The 20,141-nt window shown below is 44.4% G+C and overlaps 1 protein-coding gene across 9 annotated transcripts in view; it reads left to right on the top strand.

Annotated features, from left to right (window-relative positions):
- The window catches only part of bicc1 (BicC family RNA binding protein 1), a 54,624-nt gene extending 38,637 nt beyond the window's left edge, over positions 1-15,987 (top strand). For 2 of the 9 annotated variants that reach the window (XM_027009395.3, XM_081697426.1), the window contains exons 9-22: positions 283-414; positions 2,148-2,358; positions 2,744-2,884; positions 3,704-3,885; positions 4,084-4,222; positions 5,021-5,174; positions 7,174-7,330; positions 7,788-7,827; positions 8,380-8,534; positions 8,891-9,044; positions 9,141-9,301; positions 9,992-10,091; positions 11,059-11,171; positions 11,947-13,295. In XM_027009395.3, coding sequence (XP_026865196.2) covers positions 283-414; positions 2,148-2,358; positions 2,744-2,884; positions 3,704-3,885; positions 4,084-4,222; positions 5,021-5,174; positions 7,174-7,330; positions 7,788-7,827; positions 8,380-8,534; positions 8,891-9,044; positions 9,141-9,301; positions 9,992-10,091; positions 11,059-11,171; positions 11,947-11,967 — 1,860 coding nt within the window. In that variant the 3' untranslated portion in view covers positions 11,968-13,295. Of the gene's footprint in view, positions 1-282; positions 415-2,147; positions 2,359-2,743; positions 2,885-3,703; positions 3,886-4,083; positions 4,223-5,020; positions 5,175-7,173; positions 7,331-7,787; positions 7,828-8,379; positions 8,535-8,890; positions 9,045-9,140; positions 9,302-9,991; positions 10,092-11,058; positions 13,296-14,491 lie in introns of those variants that run through there. The other 7 variants (XM_081697424.1, XM_027009398.3, XM_027009397.3 and 4 more) reach the window with 7 other exon arrangements.
- Positions 15,988-20,141: the final 4,154 nt, after the last annotated feature.

The raw sequence follows: 20,141 nt of genomic DNA on the forward strand, positions 1-20,141 counted from the left end.
GCAGGGTTCGTTGCGAGGTTCTAGAATCTTCCGAGCAGTACCAGAGTGGCCTTTCCTCCCACATGTACCTGCTGTTTGTCCTTTCAGCACATCCGCAAGGAAACGGGCAGCAGTACAAGAACTGTGGCTTTGCTGCTTTAGGACTTTGGCCAAATAACACTTGAGGTGCTTAAAGCTTGAGGAACTGAATGACTTAAACCTGTGCTGAAACTCTCTCTCTTACTGTCTGCCTCTGCTCTGTGTGTGTGTGTGTGTGTGTGTGTGTGTGTGTGTGTGTCATAGGGCTGCCTGCCGCTGGTTCTGATGTTTGATATCAAAGAGGACGTCACCGTAGATCCACAGTGCATCGCCTCCCTCATGGAGCAGTTGGATGTGTTTATCAGCATCAAGCCCAAACCCAAACAGCCCAGCAAGGTACAAATCCCCCCGCCCCCCCCACCACCACATCTCCTCCAACCACTCCGAGAATCACAAAAGCCCTATAACATTATACCCTCGCCTATAACTCAGGAATCAAATCCGTGAAGGTGCCTGGCGGACTGGCACTTCTCGAGGTGTGGTCGGACCATTTTAACAAACCGCACGCCATGGCGCTTGTAGGATTTGTGTGTGCGGTTTATGGTACGGGATGTGGGGACTTTTGCAGTATTCATTTTCATGTCCTTGCTCACAGTCATGGGGAAACAGGATCTTGTGTTTTTAACTAGAAGGCACCACTCTAACCTGTCAAACAGAACATAAATCTCCATCCTTCCTTTTCAGAGCATACTTCTCCTCTTCTCCTCTTCTCCAGTTCTCCAGTTGGCCTTGGGCTTCCTCAGTACGAGTTGCTCTTTCATTTTAATGGGGCTTTTTACTGTGAAAGCAGCATTTATAAAAAAATGCCCATGTCGGCATCGGACGTGTGCTCTCAGTCCCACGTGGTAATTAAAGGCACTCATATAAGATCCTTAGTTATCATTGATTGGTAAATTCAGTCACACAAATAAAGCTCTCCCAAACACACACTTAGGCCTTCACTAGCTGATGCCTTTAGTCAGTTAACAGTACATTTACATTTACATTTACATTTACCGCATTTAGCAGACATATTTATCCAGAGTGATTTACAAAAGTATTTTGTCATTTCCACAAAGAATACATCCTAGTACAGTAGAGTAGGTTAGAGTCCAACATACCGATGAACTAGAATACTGTAGAAATACAGGGATCACTGCTGATGCCTAGAAGTGCACAATACATCTAACAGCATACAAACAACTAAGTTCGGACAAGAAGCCTTGAATTTAACAGAAGGCAAAGTAAGTAAACCTGGAGCGTACCTTAACCAACCAGAGAAAAAACCAAGGGGGGAAAAAGTACACTTCATAATATATAGTTTGTTAGTTGGTATGACAGTATTGGCCTTTTTCAATATTAATCTTGCAGAAGGATGCAATACCTAAGTGAGTTCCACAATAAATCACTTGCTTTTATTTGTGTTGGACATTATAACCAATTTTAGACTTTCCGACTGAGTGATCTGCGGGTGTTTAATAAATCTCAGTGTTTACACAATCCACCAAGCAGAAATAAATGTGCTGAACATATAATGGAGGCTTATATTTTACTGTCACAAGGATTTGCAAGAATGGTTTTAATGTATTGATTTGAGGGGGCATGTGAGGAGCTGCCATCCCCCCAGTTAAAAACATTCACCCCCCCATATTCCCTTTTGATCAATTTTATTATATGATATCAGGTAAAATGGCTATTATCAATATTTTAGTCCTATTCGCAAATTAGTTCTTTAAATTAAATTACGATTGTGGCACAATGCAAACAGTAGGGGGCGATCTTACTGCTTTCCTCCCCTGTGCAGTACAGTGTGGCGTTTACTTGTCTGTTCAGATTCTGTTCAGTTCCATTCAAGTGAAACCCACCATCTCTCTTTATTGTAATGTACATTTTTTTCCATATTGTACAGGTTTAGTAGAAATTCTAAATTCTAATAATTTTCAGTATTACACATACCACTGTATTCAGTTATCAAAGAAAATATCAGAAGGGGAACAAATTGCAAAAGTGGTGCCTACTTTGCATTTTGTGCTCTCTCTCTCTCTCTCTCTCTCTCTCTCTCTTTTCTTCTGCCCCTCTGCCCAATCTAGTCAGTGATAGTGAAGAGTGTGGAGAGGAATGCTCTTAACATGTATGAAGCCAGGAGGTACCTCCTGAGGCTGGAGTGCAGTGGGGTGTCAATGTGTACCACCTCCTCCTCCACCTCCACCTGCAGTCCTCCAGCTGTCCCCGCCCCACCTCTCAGCTGCCCCGTGGGCCTGGACATCCTCACCTCAGCCGGGTTGGGCCTCACCAGCCTGGGTAAGAGAGGCTTGTGTTTCCCCCCCGACACGTGGACTTGTGCTGCTTATGATACTATGTATTGAATGTATGTATGTATTTATTAATTTAGAAATGTTGTCAAGCTTTGATATATTTGTTCATACCAGGTCGGGTATGCTCAGCATATTATGAAATGGTTTTGTAAGTGTACACTTCCTTGAAAAACTGGTATCAAGGTTAAATATACTGACCAACTCTTACTCATCAATATAATGGTTTTGGTGGTGAATAACGAACCCATTTGGTAAGAACCTCATGTTCACTTCAGTGTGGTGTTGTAATTTATCAGCAAGTGGTGCATTCTTGTCCTTGTGATGAAAAGATACGGTAGGACTGACGGTTCTGCCCTCTGCCGCTCCTTCAGGGCTGCTGGGGCCAACGGCCTCCTCTCTGAGTGCTCCCACCACCCCCAACTCTCTTCTCAACGCCCTCAATAGCTCCATCAGCCCCCTACATGCTCCCTCGTCTGCAGTGCCTAGTGCCACGCTCTGGTCCAGCACACGGGGTGAGGCGTCATCACAGCACTGCTGCATGTTGCTTATTCTGTTCTTCTTGGTATCTCTCATTTGGGCTTACATCTACACCTTCATACACAGCTCTGCACAGGTCATGTCTGATTGAATTATTTGTATATTAAAGATCTACACTCACTGCATTATTACAAACACCTATATTCACTGACCACTTTAGGAGGTACACCTGCCTGATGGGCACTGTAGTCCATCTGTTGCCATGCGAGCCTGTTTATCGCTGGCCAAATTCTGGTCTATTTCAGATAATCTTTTAATGACTGGATACTATTTGGTGGCAGACTGTTTTCAACAGAGCAGTGCATCAGTAGTGGCTGTTGGACAGGCCCGAATGTTCAGGTGTGTCAGAGATGTAGGAGTGTTTACACATGTCAGTGTTAATGCTGGGCTGAGAGTAGTTTGCCACCCAAATATATCCAGTGCTGTAGTGATAAACTGACCATTCATGAAAGGGGCTGACTAGCACAAACCGTGTATGACACCACACAGATTGTAACTGTTCAAGAAGGTGTTTCTAACAAAGTGGGCAGTACACATATAGCCTGTGTATATTATTATATTGTAATACAGAGGTTGCTTACATTTACAGCATTTAACTGACACTTTTATCCAAAGTGACTGAACACAACTTGAGTAATTGAGGGTTAAGGGCCTTGTTCAGTGGCCCAACAGTGGCAACTTGGCAGTGGTGGGGCTTGAACCAACAACCTTCTGATTATTATTCCAGTACCTTAACCCTTAACCACTGAGCTACCACAGGTTGGTAAGGATGGTTCTTGTTCTGAATCCTGCAGGTTTTTCCTCACCACTCATGATCCATCCGGCGACGCAGGCCACACTGACCAACATCCTGCTGTCTGGAGTCCAGAGTTTCACCCAGAACACGCCCTCTCCACCGCCTGGGCTGGCCCCCATAGACTCACAGGTCAACGGAGTCCCAGAGTGCAGCAAAGCCGTGCCCTCCCTCAACGGCAAGGTGACGCCCGCCACCTACCCTCTGTCATGATGAGTGCTAGGGAACTATGAATATTTTCAAATATGATGTGTTTTGGCATGTCTTGTTGTTGCACATCTTTTGCATTTGTTGTGCATTCTTGAACTCTGTGTGTGTGTGTGTGTGTGTGTGTGCATGTGTGTGTGTGTGTGTGTGCATGTGTGTGCGTGTGCACTGCAGCAGCACCCCATGTACAGTAGAATTTCTGCTGCATCCTTGGCTGACAAGGTTCTGAATGCGGCTCATGGAGAGTCTGTCCAGGAGACAAGCGCCCACTGTCCAGCTGAGCCTCTGTCCAGCAAGTCCAGCCAGGATCAAGGTACTCCCTCACCACCCAGACAGAAGATGCACATAAAGTCATTCTTCACAGTTGACACTGACTGAGGTCAACAAGTAATATTGGCAAACATCTTTGTTTTTGCAAGATTATCTGCTTGAAGGTTTGTTATTTAGTTTAGAGGCTGCACTCCCTCCCAGAGGGAAGATGCTTTAGCTAGTGGGTTAGATATTAGAACTGAAGCAACAGTGACTCTTAAACAACTGCGCTTGATCAATGTTTAAACCCTGAAAACAGTGTGAGTGTCCTGTAAATCCTGTAGTCCTGGCTAGTAAACGTAGTGTTTGTCTGAAGTAACCACAGTTCTGTTTGTTTAAAGCCCTTAGTGGCCAAGTTCTGTGAATGGTGTGATTGGCAATGACCCCCTGACCTTCTCCAGATTAAAACTAGCCTGTATTGACTTTGGCCAGTTCATTTATGTATTAATGCATGCTTGGTTCCAAATGGTTGGGGTTTTCTTTCCTGTATGACTGAAAAATAGAGTGTAAAGCATTTCTGTACCTTTTCACTGTGAGAATGAAGGCTTGTTTGACTTGGCTGCACTTCCATAGGTCAGGAGATGGGTATGCGTTTCCCTTCCCCACTTAGTGCACAAGCCAATTCAGTTAGAGTTTTGTTTTTGTTTTTTTCTTTCTCCGTAACCTTAAGCAGGGCAGCAGGCACTCGTTCCATCACAACGAAACTGATCAAGCTATAGTCTGTAAGGATGTCTGACTCTTACAGAAAGAATGAAAGAATGGGGTGTGTGTGTGTCTGTGTGTGTCTGTGTGTGCATTCCAGGCTCTGATACATTTGTGGAGGTGGGTATGCCACGGAGCCCCTCTCACTCGGGCAGCAGCAGTGAGTTGAAGCAGATGCTGGCCTCCTGCAAAACAGGCTCAGGCAAGAGGCAGGCTGTGGAGTTATTGCAGGGCACCAAGAACTCTCATCTACAGTACGCACACACACACTCACACACACACACACACACACACAAGCACGCACACACACTCACACACACACACACACACACACACATGCAAACACACACATGCACGCACTCACACACACACGCACACACACACACACACACACACACACACTCACACACACACACACACACACAAGCACGCACACACACTCACACACACATGCAAACACACACATGCACGTACTCACACACACACACACACACGCACATTCACACACACACACACACTCACACACACACACACACACAAGCACGCACACACACTCACACACACATGCAAACACACACATGCACGCACTCACACACACACACACGCACACACACACGCACACACACACACACTCACACACACACACACACACACACACAAGCACGCACACACACTCACACACACATGCAAACACACACACACACATGAACAAATAAACACTCTTACACACACACACACACACATGCACACACACACACATAAAGACACATGCATGCACACACAAATACACACACACACAAATACACACTCACACACACGCATGCACACACTCACACACACACACACTTACACACACGCATGCACACACTCACACACACACACACACACACACACTTACACACACACTCACACACACACACTCACACACACACACACACTCACACACACACACTCACACACACACTCACACACACACTCACACAAGCACGCACACACACTCACACACACATGCAAACACACACATGCACGCACTCACACACACAGAATTACACACACATTCAAACACACACACACACACACATGAACAAATAAACACTCTTACACACACACACACACACATGCACACACACACACACACATAAAGACACATGCATGCACACACAAATACACACACACACACAAATACACACTCACACACACGCATTCACACACACACACACACTCACACACACACACACACTTACACACACGCATGCACACACTTACACACACTCACACACACACACTCACACACACACTCACACACACATGCAAACACACACATGCACGCACTCACACACACAGAATTACACACACATTCAAACACACACACACACAAATACACACACACACATGAACAAATAAACACTCTTACACACACACACACATTCACACGCACACGCACATAAAGACACATGCATGCACACACAAATACACACACACACACACAAATACACACTCACACACACGCATGCACACACATACACACTCACACACACACACACACACACACACATATACACACACACACACAAATACACACACATACCTATAACACACCATGTACAAAAATACACACAAATGCACAACACAGTCCCGTGAGCACAATAAATACTGCAAACCGTTTTCTGTGTGCCTTTGTGCCTGAGGGGTGTTGTGGTGAAGTGTGTAAGAGTGTTGACAGACTGTTAGCTTCAGAAATAACCAGTTAGAGACAATGGCAGCATTAGCAGTGCAGTACTGCAGGTCTCATGCGGTTATGTCTCTCACCTCCCAGTCTCGTTCTTCTGTTTATCTCTCTCCTGTCTTAGTGCTCTAAAATGGCTTGTAAGGTCAACATCTGATGTGCAATTGTTTCTTTCCAAATTGCTTGTCTGGATTGGGAAGCAAAGCTCTTTAAACGTTAGTTCTCCTTCAGACTACAACAGAGGCAGAGTAGTAGATTTGCTCTTTGTTGTAGAAATGCTCTTTAACAGAGAGCTGATGGAGCTCATTAACTGTGAAGGATCTGATATTGTCTCTATAATGCTGTTAATTGACTTTTGACCGTATTTTCCATTTTTGTTAATTGCCCAGGTTTATGCGTATAGAGTTAGGTCTGCCCTGGTACACTACACAGCACACTGTCCTGCTCTGTCCTGTTTGTCACAGCACACTGTTTTCTCTTCCTGTCCTTTTCTGCTTCCCCCTTTCCCTGCCTCTCTCCCTCTCTAGCTCAGACTGTTTGCTCTCTGACTCTGACTCCAGTGCCTCGGAGAGCCCAGTGTCTGACAAGCGAGCCCCAGGCAGCGAGAGGGCGGCCGAGAGAGCCGCCCAGCAGAACTCGGAGCGCATCCGCCTCCCGCCGCAAGCCCCTTTCACCAACATGCAGGTACTGCAGCTCCCTCCTCTTACAGCCCTGCCCACCTTCGAACAGCCCCACCCCCACCCCACCATGTAGCCCACCCCCATAACAGCACGGCAAACAGGCAGTCACTTCTGGGAATGGGCTCGGTGCACACAAACCGTTTGGGTGCAGGTGGACCTGCATGCTGTCTGACCTTGCCGAGAAGCTTCCCTTCATGTGCACAGCCTGGCCTGCTGTCCCATGTGTTAATAATATGGCTTCTCCGTCAACTCCAGTCTCTGGAGACGTCACCATGTCATGTTAGCCTGTGCATGAAATTGCAGTAAATGCTTGTGACAGAATGAGGCAACATTTAGCTCCTGCAGTATGTGAGGCATTTTGACAACCAGTATGTTGGTCAGTGTTCCTCCACCACCACCAACCGCCCCCCTCCAACCCCCAAAAGCCTAAATATTCTCCTGTGCTCTCCCTTCCTCTTCAGGCCTTTGACTATGAGCAGAAGAAGTTACTGGCAACCAAAGGTATGTGGTACACCAATCAAATGCCCACGAAAAGTCCTAGCCTGCCTGTATAGTTTATTATCCATGATAAAGTCTTCTGTCCACCCAGGATAACAAACAGCTCCACTAGTAAGAAAAGTGGTGCAACCTGATATGTTTAGTCTCCTGTGCCAGCTCAGGATGGAATAGCCCCGCTTAGTTTCCAAGGGCAGATGATCTGGCCGGGTGCAGTATGTCATTACAGACATGGATCACATTTGCAATAAATGTCATAAAAACCTAATGGAGTCTCTCTCAATGCCGTGTGGTGCGGGCCACACATCTGCCCCACCAAACAGTAAACTGTGGCATTTTGAATAAAAGAATGTATTCAGTGAGGACCTTGAATGTTTGCCATTGCTATGGTAATACAATCATGTTAATGAAACTGTATATAGACATTTCTTTCATAGCTTTTAATATAAAATCAGGAGCCTTGGCTGGCTTTTCTTGATTGATGGTAGTGGTTTTTGGATTTCAAGCACAGAAGTGGGTTCTCTGAGGCAGCAGTGGTGCGTTTGTAACGTGTTTCAGCCATGCTGAAGAAGCCAGTGGTGACAGAGGTGCGCACTCCGACCAACACATGGAGCGGTCTGGGATTCTCCAAGTCCATGCCCGCGGAGACCATCAAGGAGCTGCGTAGGGCCCACCACGTGTCCTACAAACCAGCCATGTCCACTACGTATGAGGTACTGCCCGGCCACTTCCCTTCTTGTCACATGTGCTGTAATGGTTATGGGGTCACCCTGGGGTGATTTAGCATGTACAGAGGGAGAGAGTGCAGGCTTCTCTGATCTGAGGTCAATTTAGTGGGTAGGTTATGAAGAAGCGCAGGACGACAGAACAGGCCTTTCTGATCTCATATCGTGTGCTCTGCAGTGGATTGCCAACCTGTCCAGGGTTGGTTCCGCCTTGCGCTCTGTGTTGCCAGGTTGACCCTTTAGAAGATGAATAAAAATATGAATGATCTCATATTAGCTTAATCACTGAGCTACCAGAGCATTGGGCTTTATTTGAGTGGTGACAGGGCCGTATGTCATGGCAGGGCTCGCCGCTATCGCTGTCACGCTCCGGAAGCAGGGAAGGTGTGGGAAACGGCAGCGACTCGGACAATTGGAGGGAGAGGAACGGGAGCGGGATCCCAGTGCCCAGCGACTTCCCAGCACCCATCAGCCCAAAGAGGAAGCAGAACAAGACCGGTAAAGTGGCGTTAGCCCTGTGCTATGATGCTTTAGCCATTCTAACGTGGGTGAAACAGGGCTGTTCCCTAATGAGACGGTGCTCCTCCCCTACAGTGGAACATTACTTGAGCAGCAGCAACTACATGGACTGCATCTCCTCGGTGACAGGGAGCAATGGCTGCAACCTCAGCACCTCCCTGAAGGGCTCAGATCTGCCGGAGCTATTCAGCAAGCTGGGCCTGGGGAAGTACACGGACGTCTTCCAGCAGCAGGAGGTGCAATCTTTAGGACAGAGGGGGTTCACTCAGTCACTGTAACTGACCATGTTGTCATCATACCACAATTCTAGGTAAAGGGAGGATAGATACTCTGTACGCCTGGACCGTGATGGCTTTAAGGTCCAGAATTCAGTTCTTCAAGAGGCCCAAGTTAGGATCTTATTTCTGTGGTGCTTTAGGCCCCTGTCAGAAGGTTCCACTGACAAGCCATGCACTCATGTACAGTCAACCAGTCCTCCTTTCTTTTCAGTTTCTTTCTCACCTGAACCATTATTGAAGACTGTGCCATTCTTGCCCAAATCAGCTATATAGTGAGCTAGACTGCAACAAAAGCACTTACTTGACGGTTCTCAAGGGCAGTGGACATTCTGGGCCTAAGCACTGTGAACAATTTAAAATAGCACTGTCAAAAATGCTAACATTGTTAATGATAAGTAAATTTTACCAGCAATTGGCATTACGTGAATGACATAATTCTCATTGGCAGCTGCTAGCTTCCATACTTTTTAGCCATGTTGTCATGTTTGGTCAAACTATTACTTTTTGTTACAGTTCACTTCAGCAAAAAGCCCTTTTCTAATTCCATACTGACTGTTGTACCTGCTCACCTCCAGGATTCTGTACGTTATAGGGTGGCTAGTTCCAGTGGTCATAGAATCATTAGCAGTTGTCCTGTCTGTCTTACAGATTGACCTGCAGACGTTCCTCACGCTCACTGACCAGGACCTGAAGGAGCTGGGTATCACCACATTTGGAGCACGACGGAAAATGCTGCTTGCGATCTCAGGTGCGGTCCTCTCCCCATATTTTCATTAACAGTTTAAGAATGGCAAAAAAAACCCCCAGATGGTCTCAGAGTAGCTCGGCATGTCTCTTGCTTTTTAATAATTCCCAAAATTGTTAGAATGACTCCAGGTTGTTGGGGATTAGTGATAAAGACCGTCTGAGCTGTCAGGGTTGAGTCGGAGGCAGCTGCCTGCATTCACCACAGGCTCTGCATGACCAACGGTCCACATCACTGCATGGTAGCGAGGGGATGCCATGTGACTGGGTCCGTTGCCCTGGTTGTCTTTGGCCCAGAGTGCTATCTTTTGTGTGGTTCAGCATTTGCGCTGAAAATTGCAGCAGGACTCGAGAGGAATCAACATGAAATATTGACCACCCATCATCAAATAACAATAATGGATGCCTCCAGTCTGGCAAGGGCATTTTCTCCTACGACGGTGGCCCACTCTCGGATTAAGACACGAAACCCGGGATAGTGTGCACCCCCCCATCTTGATGGTAATACTGGTTATATTTGTGAAATGCTGGCATGCTCGTGAATTCAAGGATGCAGAAGTAGTGGGAAGACAAGGCCAATTTGTCCTGCGGACAGGAAACGGCTGTGGGCCAGTGTTTATTTCATTTGCTAAATGCATTGGCCAAACACGACTCTAGTATAATCTGGTTTGATGGAATCTAGAACTGAAGGAGGAGTGTCCTCCCTCGCTTTTTGTCTCCTCAAAAAGCAAAGAAAAAACATTCCTGAGCATTGGCGCTGTCAAGCCTTTTTACCCGTAAATGTTCTCACCATGAAAAAAATAACGCAAATCAGACTTTTCAGACAGCAGCTTTTTATTCTTCTGGTTCTGGATATTTTTATGGAGCTAAATTAAAATATTTCTTGGGCCAGACTTGCCTTAGGGATTCTTGTGACATTAAAATGGACGTATTCAAAGCATTTTTATTAAAATCACTGCCATGTTTGACAGACCTGAACAAGAACCGGAGGAAGCTCTTTGAACCGCCAAACATCCGCTCCTCCTTCCTGGAGGGGGGTGCCAGCGGCCGCCTGCCGCGTCAGTTCCACGCAGATGTCGCCAGTGTGAGTGGGCGTTGGTGAACCTCCAGAGCAGTCCAGCCCTGCGTCGCCCATGCATGGACAGCCTAACTGCACAAAGCCATTCCTGACCCCCACCCCTTGCCTTAAAAAGCAGTACTGGACCACACCCATTTTCCCTCTAAATCAGTGCCAAAAAAGCAAAGAATGTTTCTGTAATGGAGGTCAAGTCCAGAGGACATTTGTAAATGTGGATTATTATGTACAATACGGTACTCTATGAAGTATGGTACTCGTGGAAATGAAGGTAACATTGATGGATCCAGCCAGCTCCTGCACTGCTGTTGTATAAGGAGCCTTGGAGCACATGGTTCAGTTTTGATTTTTATTTATATCCTTCGTCTTAGGCTTTTGTCATACTAATTCTTTTGCACTTTAAGGATACTAAATACTTTGCCTGTGGGCCAGTTCCTCTCTGATCTGCCCTAAGAGATGTGCATGATGCATATACAGTCTAGCACTTAGTCCACACACGTGATCGTTAAGATATGATCCCGGAAAAGACGCTGCACGTCACCATAATCACGGTCTTATCACTTTTATTTCCTTCGTTCAAGTTGTGTTTCAGACATTTTGCCTCATTTAGACACACACACACACACGCGTGTACACCAGTTGGCATCACACACTACTTGGCTGCAGCCTGGCCAAACCCTAAGCATTACCCATGCATGCCTTAGTCTGCAGTTAATTTCTGTTTTTTCTCTGAACTACCTCTTCTTCTGCCTTTCACCACTTTTTCTTCCTATGCAACCTTTAGATAACCCGAGGGAACTTTTAAATGAAGTTGGGCCGTTTCTTCAGTCTTGTAGACAGCATGGTCAGCTTTGCCACAGCGAAAGGCTTCTCCGTAATGAAGCGTAGTGTGACCTCTTCATGTGAGATCTGCAGTGTCTGCGTTCCAGGGACTTGTGAGGGGATGTGATACACATGTAAAGCTGTGAAATGTCGCTAGTTGCCCTTTCGAAGTTAAAACCACCAAGTGTCTCCCCCATGCACTATTCCTACAAACAGCTGAAGAATTCTCTCACCAAGGTTTTAGACAGCGGTTTTAGTGGGATGTAGTTAAAACACTCATGGAATAATCTCGCAATACATTGCTTAATCTTTATATGTATAGTATACTTGTATTTGCATTTAATTGTTCCATATTTTGTATATGACCTCATATTTGATAGAGGTACAGTTGAAATACGTATTTTGCATATTGCAGTTTTATAGTCTTTTATATTTTTGTCTACTAGTTTGTTATGGTAATGTCCAGACAGCAAACAAATGATTCATTAGTAGCTGAGTTCATAGTATGTGACTTTCAAGGGTTTTTTGTGTGTGTGTGTTACCAAATTTAGACTGATGTACAAATAAAGGGATAAAACTCCCTATATTGTGCAGGGTTCCAGTCAGTATTAACTGATACATCGAATCAACAGACTATGCAAAGAGATCACTTTGCCATCTAGTTTATGATTTCTACTTAAAGCAGATGAGCACCCAGAGTCTTGTTCCAATTGTAGGCTGCCTGATTCCAGTATACTGTTGCCTTAATATTCCTTTCATTAGTGCCTTGTATGCATCACATGTTTTCTTAATCTATATGATTTGTGAGAAACCAAACTGTAATTCATTTGTAGAATTGATTCTTTCTCTCCTTAAGAGGAGAAAATAAGGGAAGGAGGAAGTGAAGTCTTAATGTTTTGACACGACCTTGTGACCAGGTCACGACCTTGTGACCAGGTCAGCACTTTTCTTTGTTTCTGAGTGTCTGGGGCCAAAGTCAAATGTGGCTCCACGGTGATCGTGTACGTGCAGGGCCACCACGTCGGAGCGTTTAGTGTTGCTGGTACGGTGATATGCAAAAGCACTAATCTGTATTGTGCCAAATGTTTGTTTACCCATCGTACATATTAGTGCCATCAGTTATGTGATTTAGCTGGCAAGTGCCTTGGGAATGATTCTTTGACAAAGATCAAATACTCCTTGGTAACGTTCTTTTGTTGTTATAATATAAATGTTTATTATTACGTTGAACATGTGGTACTGTTGAATGTTCTTTACATTCTTTACAAGTGGGAGACCTTGTTACAAAAGAATAAAATGTATGTAAGCCTTTCAGTGACTGGATATGACATTTTGTAGGATGCAGGGTTGGTAATCAGTAGGGTTGATTACATTTAAATTCAGTGTGCACACTAAAATAAATAAAACAAATTATCCAGAGGACATTCAAAAACCCAGCTATTGAGTTTTGTGAAGTGAAACAGAATTGTTCAAGGGAGAATTGCAATGCATCTAAGACTTTTTTTCCTCCCGTCCTTACAAGTAATGTCTGTATTACACCTCTAGTGAGTTTTCACATTCTACCAAGAAGACATGAACAGCTTTGTCAGTTACGCTGTGATTCATCACCCTGGAGTCTTCCAGTGAACCCGTTCACCCCAGCTTGCATCCCGGTCACCTCCATTTCCTCTGGCAGGGAAATGGTCATATGGAACGTGTGACGAACACCGCTTGGATGACGAGCAAACAAAACGCGAGCTTTAACGAGCCACGAAGGCGACCCCACCCTAGATGACTGGGCCTTGGCCCTCAGAATATGTCTCAAACATGTCAGTGAGCTCACCGACACACAGATCCCTGCTAACACACACACTCCCATACAGATGGGCCTTACTAGAACTAGGTCTCCCTTCATCTTTTTCACTGAAGTATGAGGTTAAAGACAAATGTACTATGCATGGAGTTGGAGGGGTAGAATATAGTATAGACATCTGATAGAACTGTTCCAATAACTCATCAGAAATGTGTTTTTCCTGGATTACCTCTCGGAGTACAGTAAATTAGGCCTCCCACGCAAAAGAAGTTCCAAAATCAGGATGGGCGACTTGTGGCTTGTGGATGCAACGATAAAAATGCAACAACCCTCCCCCCTTTTCTTTTTTTGGTTTGGTCTTATTTTCTTCTGGCAAGGTTGTGCCCTTGTCTTTGGAATCCCACCACATTGTTTGGACCATGGACAGGGGCCAAAGTTCCTCCACCACAACACTCAAAAGAAACACTCAAGAATGAACTCAACGGACACAGCAAATGAGAAACCAACTCTGGTTAGAGCGCCAGTGCCAATTATGAGGGATTCTTTAATGATACGTGTAGACAAAATATCAGAAATGTGAAATGTGCCTTCTTCCCGTCATTATGGGGGATAGAAGGAGCAGAAAAAAATCTGCTGTCTCATTAAAAATCTGTTTCGCATTGAAGCATTAAGGTTAACAGCGGTTTCTGTGGCCACATGGTGTTTTTCTGTGCAGACATGGAAGGCCTGACAGCTTTGCTCTTGCAGACAGCTCATCCATCATCGAGTGTCCTCGCACTCCTAGGGAGACACATGACCTTGTTTAAGGGCCAAAGTTCATTGAGGCTGTGAGAGGCTGATCGGATGGAGTCAGATGAGACAGAATCAGACACTCTGGAGTCTGAGTCTGTCTGGCAGCCTCGGCGAGCTTGGTCTCGATGGCTTGCTCTGTGCGGTGCACATCGGCAGGGAAAGACTTGGTGACCTCCAAGGACTTCACATTCACCTGCTCTTAGTCAATACAAGGACTATTTCATAACGTAGTAGAGGGCAGTGCTGGAGCAGTGTGCAAGTGTGACTGGGATTTATTGTAGTCCAGTGAAATTGCAGTGAGAACAAAACAATAAATGGGACAGGAGACTAAAAAACCAGGAAACTAGAAATACAAAGAAACTGCATAACACAGAGGTCTAACAGGACAAGGAAACATGAAGAACAATGAGCCAGGCAAGCAGAAAAACAGGTAAATACATGAATACCAACAGTACCAACCAAAGACCAGGAATACATATACACACAAAGGGGAGATTAACAAGGAACAACTGGGGACAATTAAAAGACGGGGCCAAAGACAAGACAAAGAGAGGGACCAGACAAGGGCCTTGAGTTGGGGGGGAGCACAGAACCAAAACAAAATCTTAATATTCAGATTATAATAAATAATCCAGATCTTTTCAGTCAATAACAATCCCTATAACCTGAAAAACCTAAACGCTCCATGAACGTTATAATTTCTTCAGTTTATCACTAGGGGGCACTAAAACACAAATGAACGCAATACCTAATGCGTTAAACTCCGTCCCTTTTGGTGTTTAAATTATTCACCAGTAGCCATAGTTTATTAATAGAAACTCCTTTGGAATACCGAAATTACTGGTGGAGGATGTAGTGTTTCATTAATGATGCGTCACTTTATTTGCAAGGGTAATTATTTAGTGTTCTGACAGAAATAGTTTTTTTTTGTTTGTTTGTTTGTTTTTTACAAATGTACGTGGTACATAATAAGGTGCTTATTGAATATTTAAAGTCTTTAATCAAACAAGTAGCCCTTCCAGAGAAATCTCTGCATTTCAATCTCTATCATCAGTTAGTATCCTTTTAAGTCCAACCACTGCAATAAACATCACAACTGCACATCTGGAGTCTTGTGACAGAGAGAGACACACGTGTTGGACGTTGGAAACTCAGACGTTTCATTAGTGTTAATAATATTTGATGTTTCGTGATGTCCAAACAGCTGCCATAAATCTCTTAATTATAGATATACTCACGCATCTTATTTGTGGATCATAATGCTGGTTTGCCTATTACAGATCTAACCATTCACATAAATGGAGATATTTATCAAAGCCCTTTCTTGTTACTTGTTATACATTCTTGTTATATATTTTTTTAATTTGATGTATTTTATGTGACAAGCCACACAATGTTATTAAACCTCACATCTGTTACTGTCTTTTCCCGGTAGAGGAATTTTTACCTAAACATGCTGTGTTGTGTAAGATACATTTTTAGAAAATATTTATAAAAATATTTAACACCTTTTTAGGGGTTCAAAGGTTCAAAAAGGCATTAATGTCATTTCAGCTATATACAAGTACACAGCAAAAACGAAACAATGTTCCTCCAGGACCCTGGTGCAACACAACACTACGTGAGAGCAACAATACAATGCAGTGCAGTAATACCAAACTGCTGATGCTGGTTTGTGAACTCTGTGTACCTGTGTCCCGCTGTTGGTGTTGGAGCAGAGGGCATGGAAGCAGGAGGCCTGGAATGGCCTCAAATGAATCAAAGAGGAATGTTGTTAATATGATTTGGATCAGGCTTCATAAGTACTTGACGGTATTTTAGCTAATTGACTACGTTGACTTCACTAGTAGTAATATCAAGGAATGATTCCTCTTATATTTTTGGTTCTACAACTATTTCAATGAATTTGAAAGAAGAAAAATGTATCTAAACTATTTTTAACTCTACAGCATCTAATCAAGTTACTCTAGATTGATTTACAGTACTAAGAAGGTCTATATGTATGCTTGTGCTCCTTGGCAGTCAAATTTCAAAGTCAAACTTCAGTGTTGCTTGTACAGTCTTGCTGTACCAGCCTTTTTTCCTATTGACAGGAATGTCACTGGTGTTCTGACATTAACTAGTGTACCTTTAGTAAACCTTAAGAAACAAGCATGGAAGAAATGAACTGACACTTCTCAGTCAGCATCCAACCAATCTCAGGTCAGAGCCCCGACCCATACACCGTCCTATCACAGATCCCAGTCAGCACACACCTCCCAATCCCCCCAATCACATACACGCTCACCTTCACCCCAATCTTGATCCTCATTACACACATGTTCCCTTCTCTTTTTAAACCCTGTGTGCATTACACTCTGACCCTCATGCCATCTCACTAGTTCTCTTTTGAGAAGTAGTCCTTTTGAAATCTTCTGTGTGCTTTTGTTGAATAAACTTTTTTACTTTCCATATTCCTGCTGCTTGTAAGATGTCACACCAACATAGCTATCATATTTATGGGTGTTATGTGTTATTCAAGTAAAACTCTGGTAAATATTGTAGCAGTGGAGCCTTAGATAAGCTATAATTTGCTATTCAAGACGTTTTCAATGAGAGCCACTGTCTTGGCCCTGTGTCAGCAGTATTGTGTTGTGATTATCTCTAGTGCAGTGCCTTGTGCTGTCATTGTTCTGCACAGAGGCTTGAAATTAATTTGATTGAGCTGTCATCAGTTTAATAGGATAAGATCATACTGTAAAGGCACTTGATGCATATCTAAAGAAGAGAAGTCAGGGATACATAAATGTGTGTGTGTTTGTGTTTGTGTGTGGGTGTGAGTGTGTGTGTGCGTGGGTGGGTGTGTGTGTGGGTGTGTGTGTGTGTGTGTGGGTGGGTGTGTGGGTGTGTGTGTGGGTGTGAGTGTGTGTGGGTGGGTGTGTGGGTGTGAGTGTGTGGGTGGGTGTGTGGGTGTGTGTGTGGGTGTGAGTGTGTGTGTGTGTGTGTGGGTGGGTGTGTGTGGGTGTGAGTGTGTGTGTGGGTGGGTGTGTATGTGTGAGTGTGTGTGTGTGGGTGTGAGTGTGTGTGGGTGTGTGTGTGTGGGTGTGAGTGTGTGTGTGCGTGGGTGGGTGTGTGGGTGGGTGTGTGTGTGTGTGGGTGAGTGTGTGTGTGCGTGGGTGGGTGTGTGTGTGTGGGTGTGAGTGTGGGTGTGTGTGTGCGTGGGTGTGTGTGTGTGGGTGTGAGTGTGTGTGTGGGTGTGAGGGTGTGTGTGTGTGTGCGTGGGTGTGTGTGTGTGGGTGTGTGTGTGGGTGTGTGTGGGTGTGAGTGTGTGTGGGTGTGTGTGTGTGTTTGTGTGGGTGTGTGTGTGTGTGTGGGTGTGTGTGTGTGAGGGTGTGAGTGTGTGTGTGCGTGCGTGTGTGTGTGTGTGGGTGTGTGTGTGTGGGTGTGAGTGTGTGTGTGCGTGGGTGTGTGTGTGTGTTTGTGTGTGTGTGTGTGTGTGGGTGTGTGTGTGTGAGGGTGTGAGTGTGTGTGTGCGTGGGTGGGTGTGTGTGTCTGAAGTCTACCCCCACACCCTTCCCCCTCGCTGCAGTAGCAGATTAACATTGAACTAACAATAAACTACTGCTCTCTAATCACCTCCCCAGTCTTGTGTCCACATGTTGCCACACAGTGCCATGGGTTTGGGTTAATGCATTCTCTGTTTCTTTCTCTCTCTCTCTCTGTCCCCCCCCCCTCCAGTGAAGCTATTTCCTTAAAGGTTACATGGTAGAATAGTATGGCATGAAAAATAGTGCTATTCAATATACACAACATAATTATTTAAATTGGAGGATTTTGATGGAAGAAAGTCAATGCTGAAAAACCAAAAGAGAGAGAGAGAGAGAGCAATAGGGGGTTGGGAGAGACCCCCCTGCTGCTCTGGGAGTGGTCTCTCCCTCAGTTATTAATCTGCAGGCAGAGAGTGCAGGATTAGTGCTGCCTCTGTCCAGCTTTAGGGAGTGACCTCACCCCTTCCCCTCTCCCCTATTACCGCCCACTGAACAGAGCTCTGTAGGCAGGATAAAGAGCACCATCGAGGACTTGCTAGCATGCCGGCTTTGCTCCCATCCAAACCATCTGATAGCATGTGGTTAGGCACCCAGCCACGCTAGCATGCCCTAGGAATGTGGCAGTGCTCTCCAGCCAGACCGTTAAACCACAGGAACGTAGCAGTGCAGACTATGCAAAAAGCTTAATAATTAAATACATTCTTAAAATCTCCATGCACAGCAGCGCCGGGTTGCATGACAGATGCCCCAGGATCAGGTCAAAGTCAGGGAGAGAGAGTCACAGGTGGATATGTAGCAAATCTGCCTTCACCAAGGGCTAAAATGAACCTTTGAAACAGTCTGATCTTCAGATTTGGCTCGGAGAGCATCAGTTCACAAGCTCTTGGTGTATCTTGTATCTTATTAACATTTGGCAGTTCCCCATCTGCAGTAGTACAGGCAGCTAGACTGCCAAGAAGCTTCAGCCCACAAGAAAGGCTTAGTATAATCATTATATGTTACAGTACAGTAAAAAGAAGTTATTCAGCAGATATATAGATAGATATAATTAATTCAGTTATTAAAGCAATAAAGGCAGAATACAGTGCACTAGATATTTGAAATCATCTGAAGCAAATAATCAGTCTATTTTTAAGTGAAACTTACTATAATGAGATACTGAGATGCATGTTCTTGTTCTCAGTATCAAAAACATGCATCTCAGTATTTCATCAAAGTATCTCAGCAAAAGCCCCCCACCATGCCCAGCACTCCCCTCCTTCAAATCTTGCCTTAAAACACATCTCTTTTCCCAACACTTTTCATAACCTTTTTTTTATTCGTATTTCTTCATTATTGTGTTGTCAATTTTATTTATTTACTTTTTTTCCCCACTATCATTGTAAAGCGACCTTGTGCTTGTGAAAGGTGCTGTATAAATTTAACTTATTATTATTATGAGAGAAACTTCATGACAAAGGCAGAAATCTGACGTAAGCACTCAAGACTTGCTGTGGGGCCTGCCGGTTAAAGATGAGATTCAGGGATATTCAGAATACAGTCTTAAATTTATATACGACCTTTTACTGTCTAGACTTTACATTGTATGTAACTGTAGCCTTTACTTGATAAAGATCCACAATATTCCCTTTGGGTTATTCAAAAGGCTAATCACAGCATGGATACTTTTAACTGCAGACATAAGAGTATTCTTGAACTAGGAGTATTTAACGAGGAGTACCACACGTAAAGATGGGTGTGGGCAAAACTGTAATGTCGCTTTAGTCGTGTTAAACAGATGGACATGAAATGCACTATAACCCTTTACACTGATGAAACTCATTCTAAATTAACCAATCGCGCCAGATGTAGAAACCTGAAAAACGTGCCTAGTAATCTCCTTGCGTAAGGAATAAATTAATTCTCTATTCTTTCCCAGCTAATCCGTCAATCGTTTTGTCCAAAAGCGGAATAAACACTTGTAGCGTTAAAGTGAATTTTCTTTTTTGGTCGTTGTTGGCATATTTGCTGAGCAATCATCCCATTGCCACAGGCTGCTGTGAGAGG

Source organism: Electrophorus electricus, chromosome 15, assembly GCF_041902795.1.
Source record: "Electrophorus electricus isolate QZ-2024a chromosome 15, ASM4190279v1, whole genome shotgun sequence".
Classification (NCBI taxonomy): domain Eukaryota; kingdom Metazoa; phylum Chordata; class Actinopteri; order Gymnotiformes; family Gymnotidae; genus Electrophorus; species Electrophorus electricus.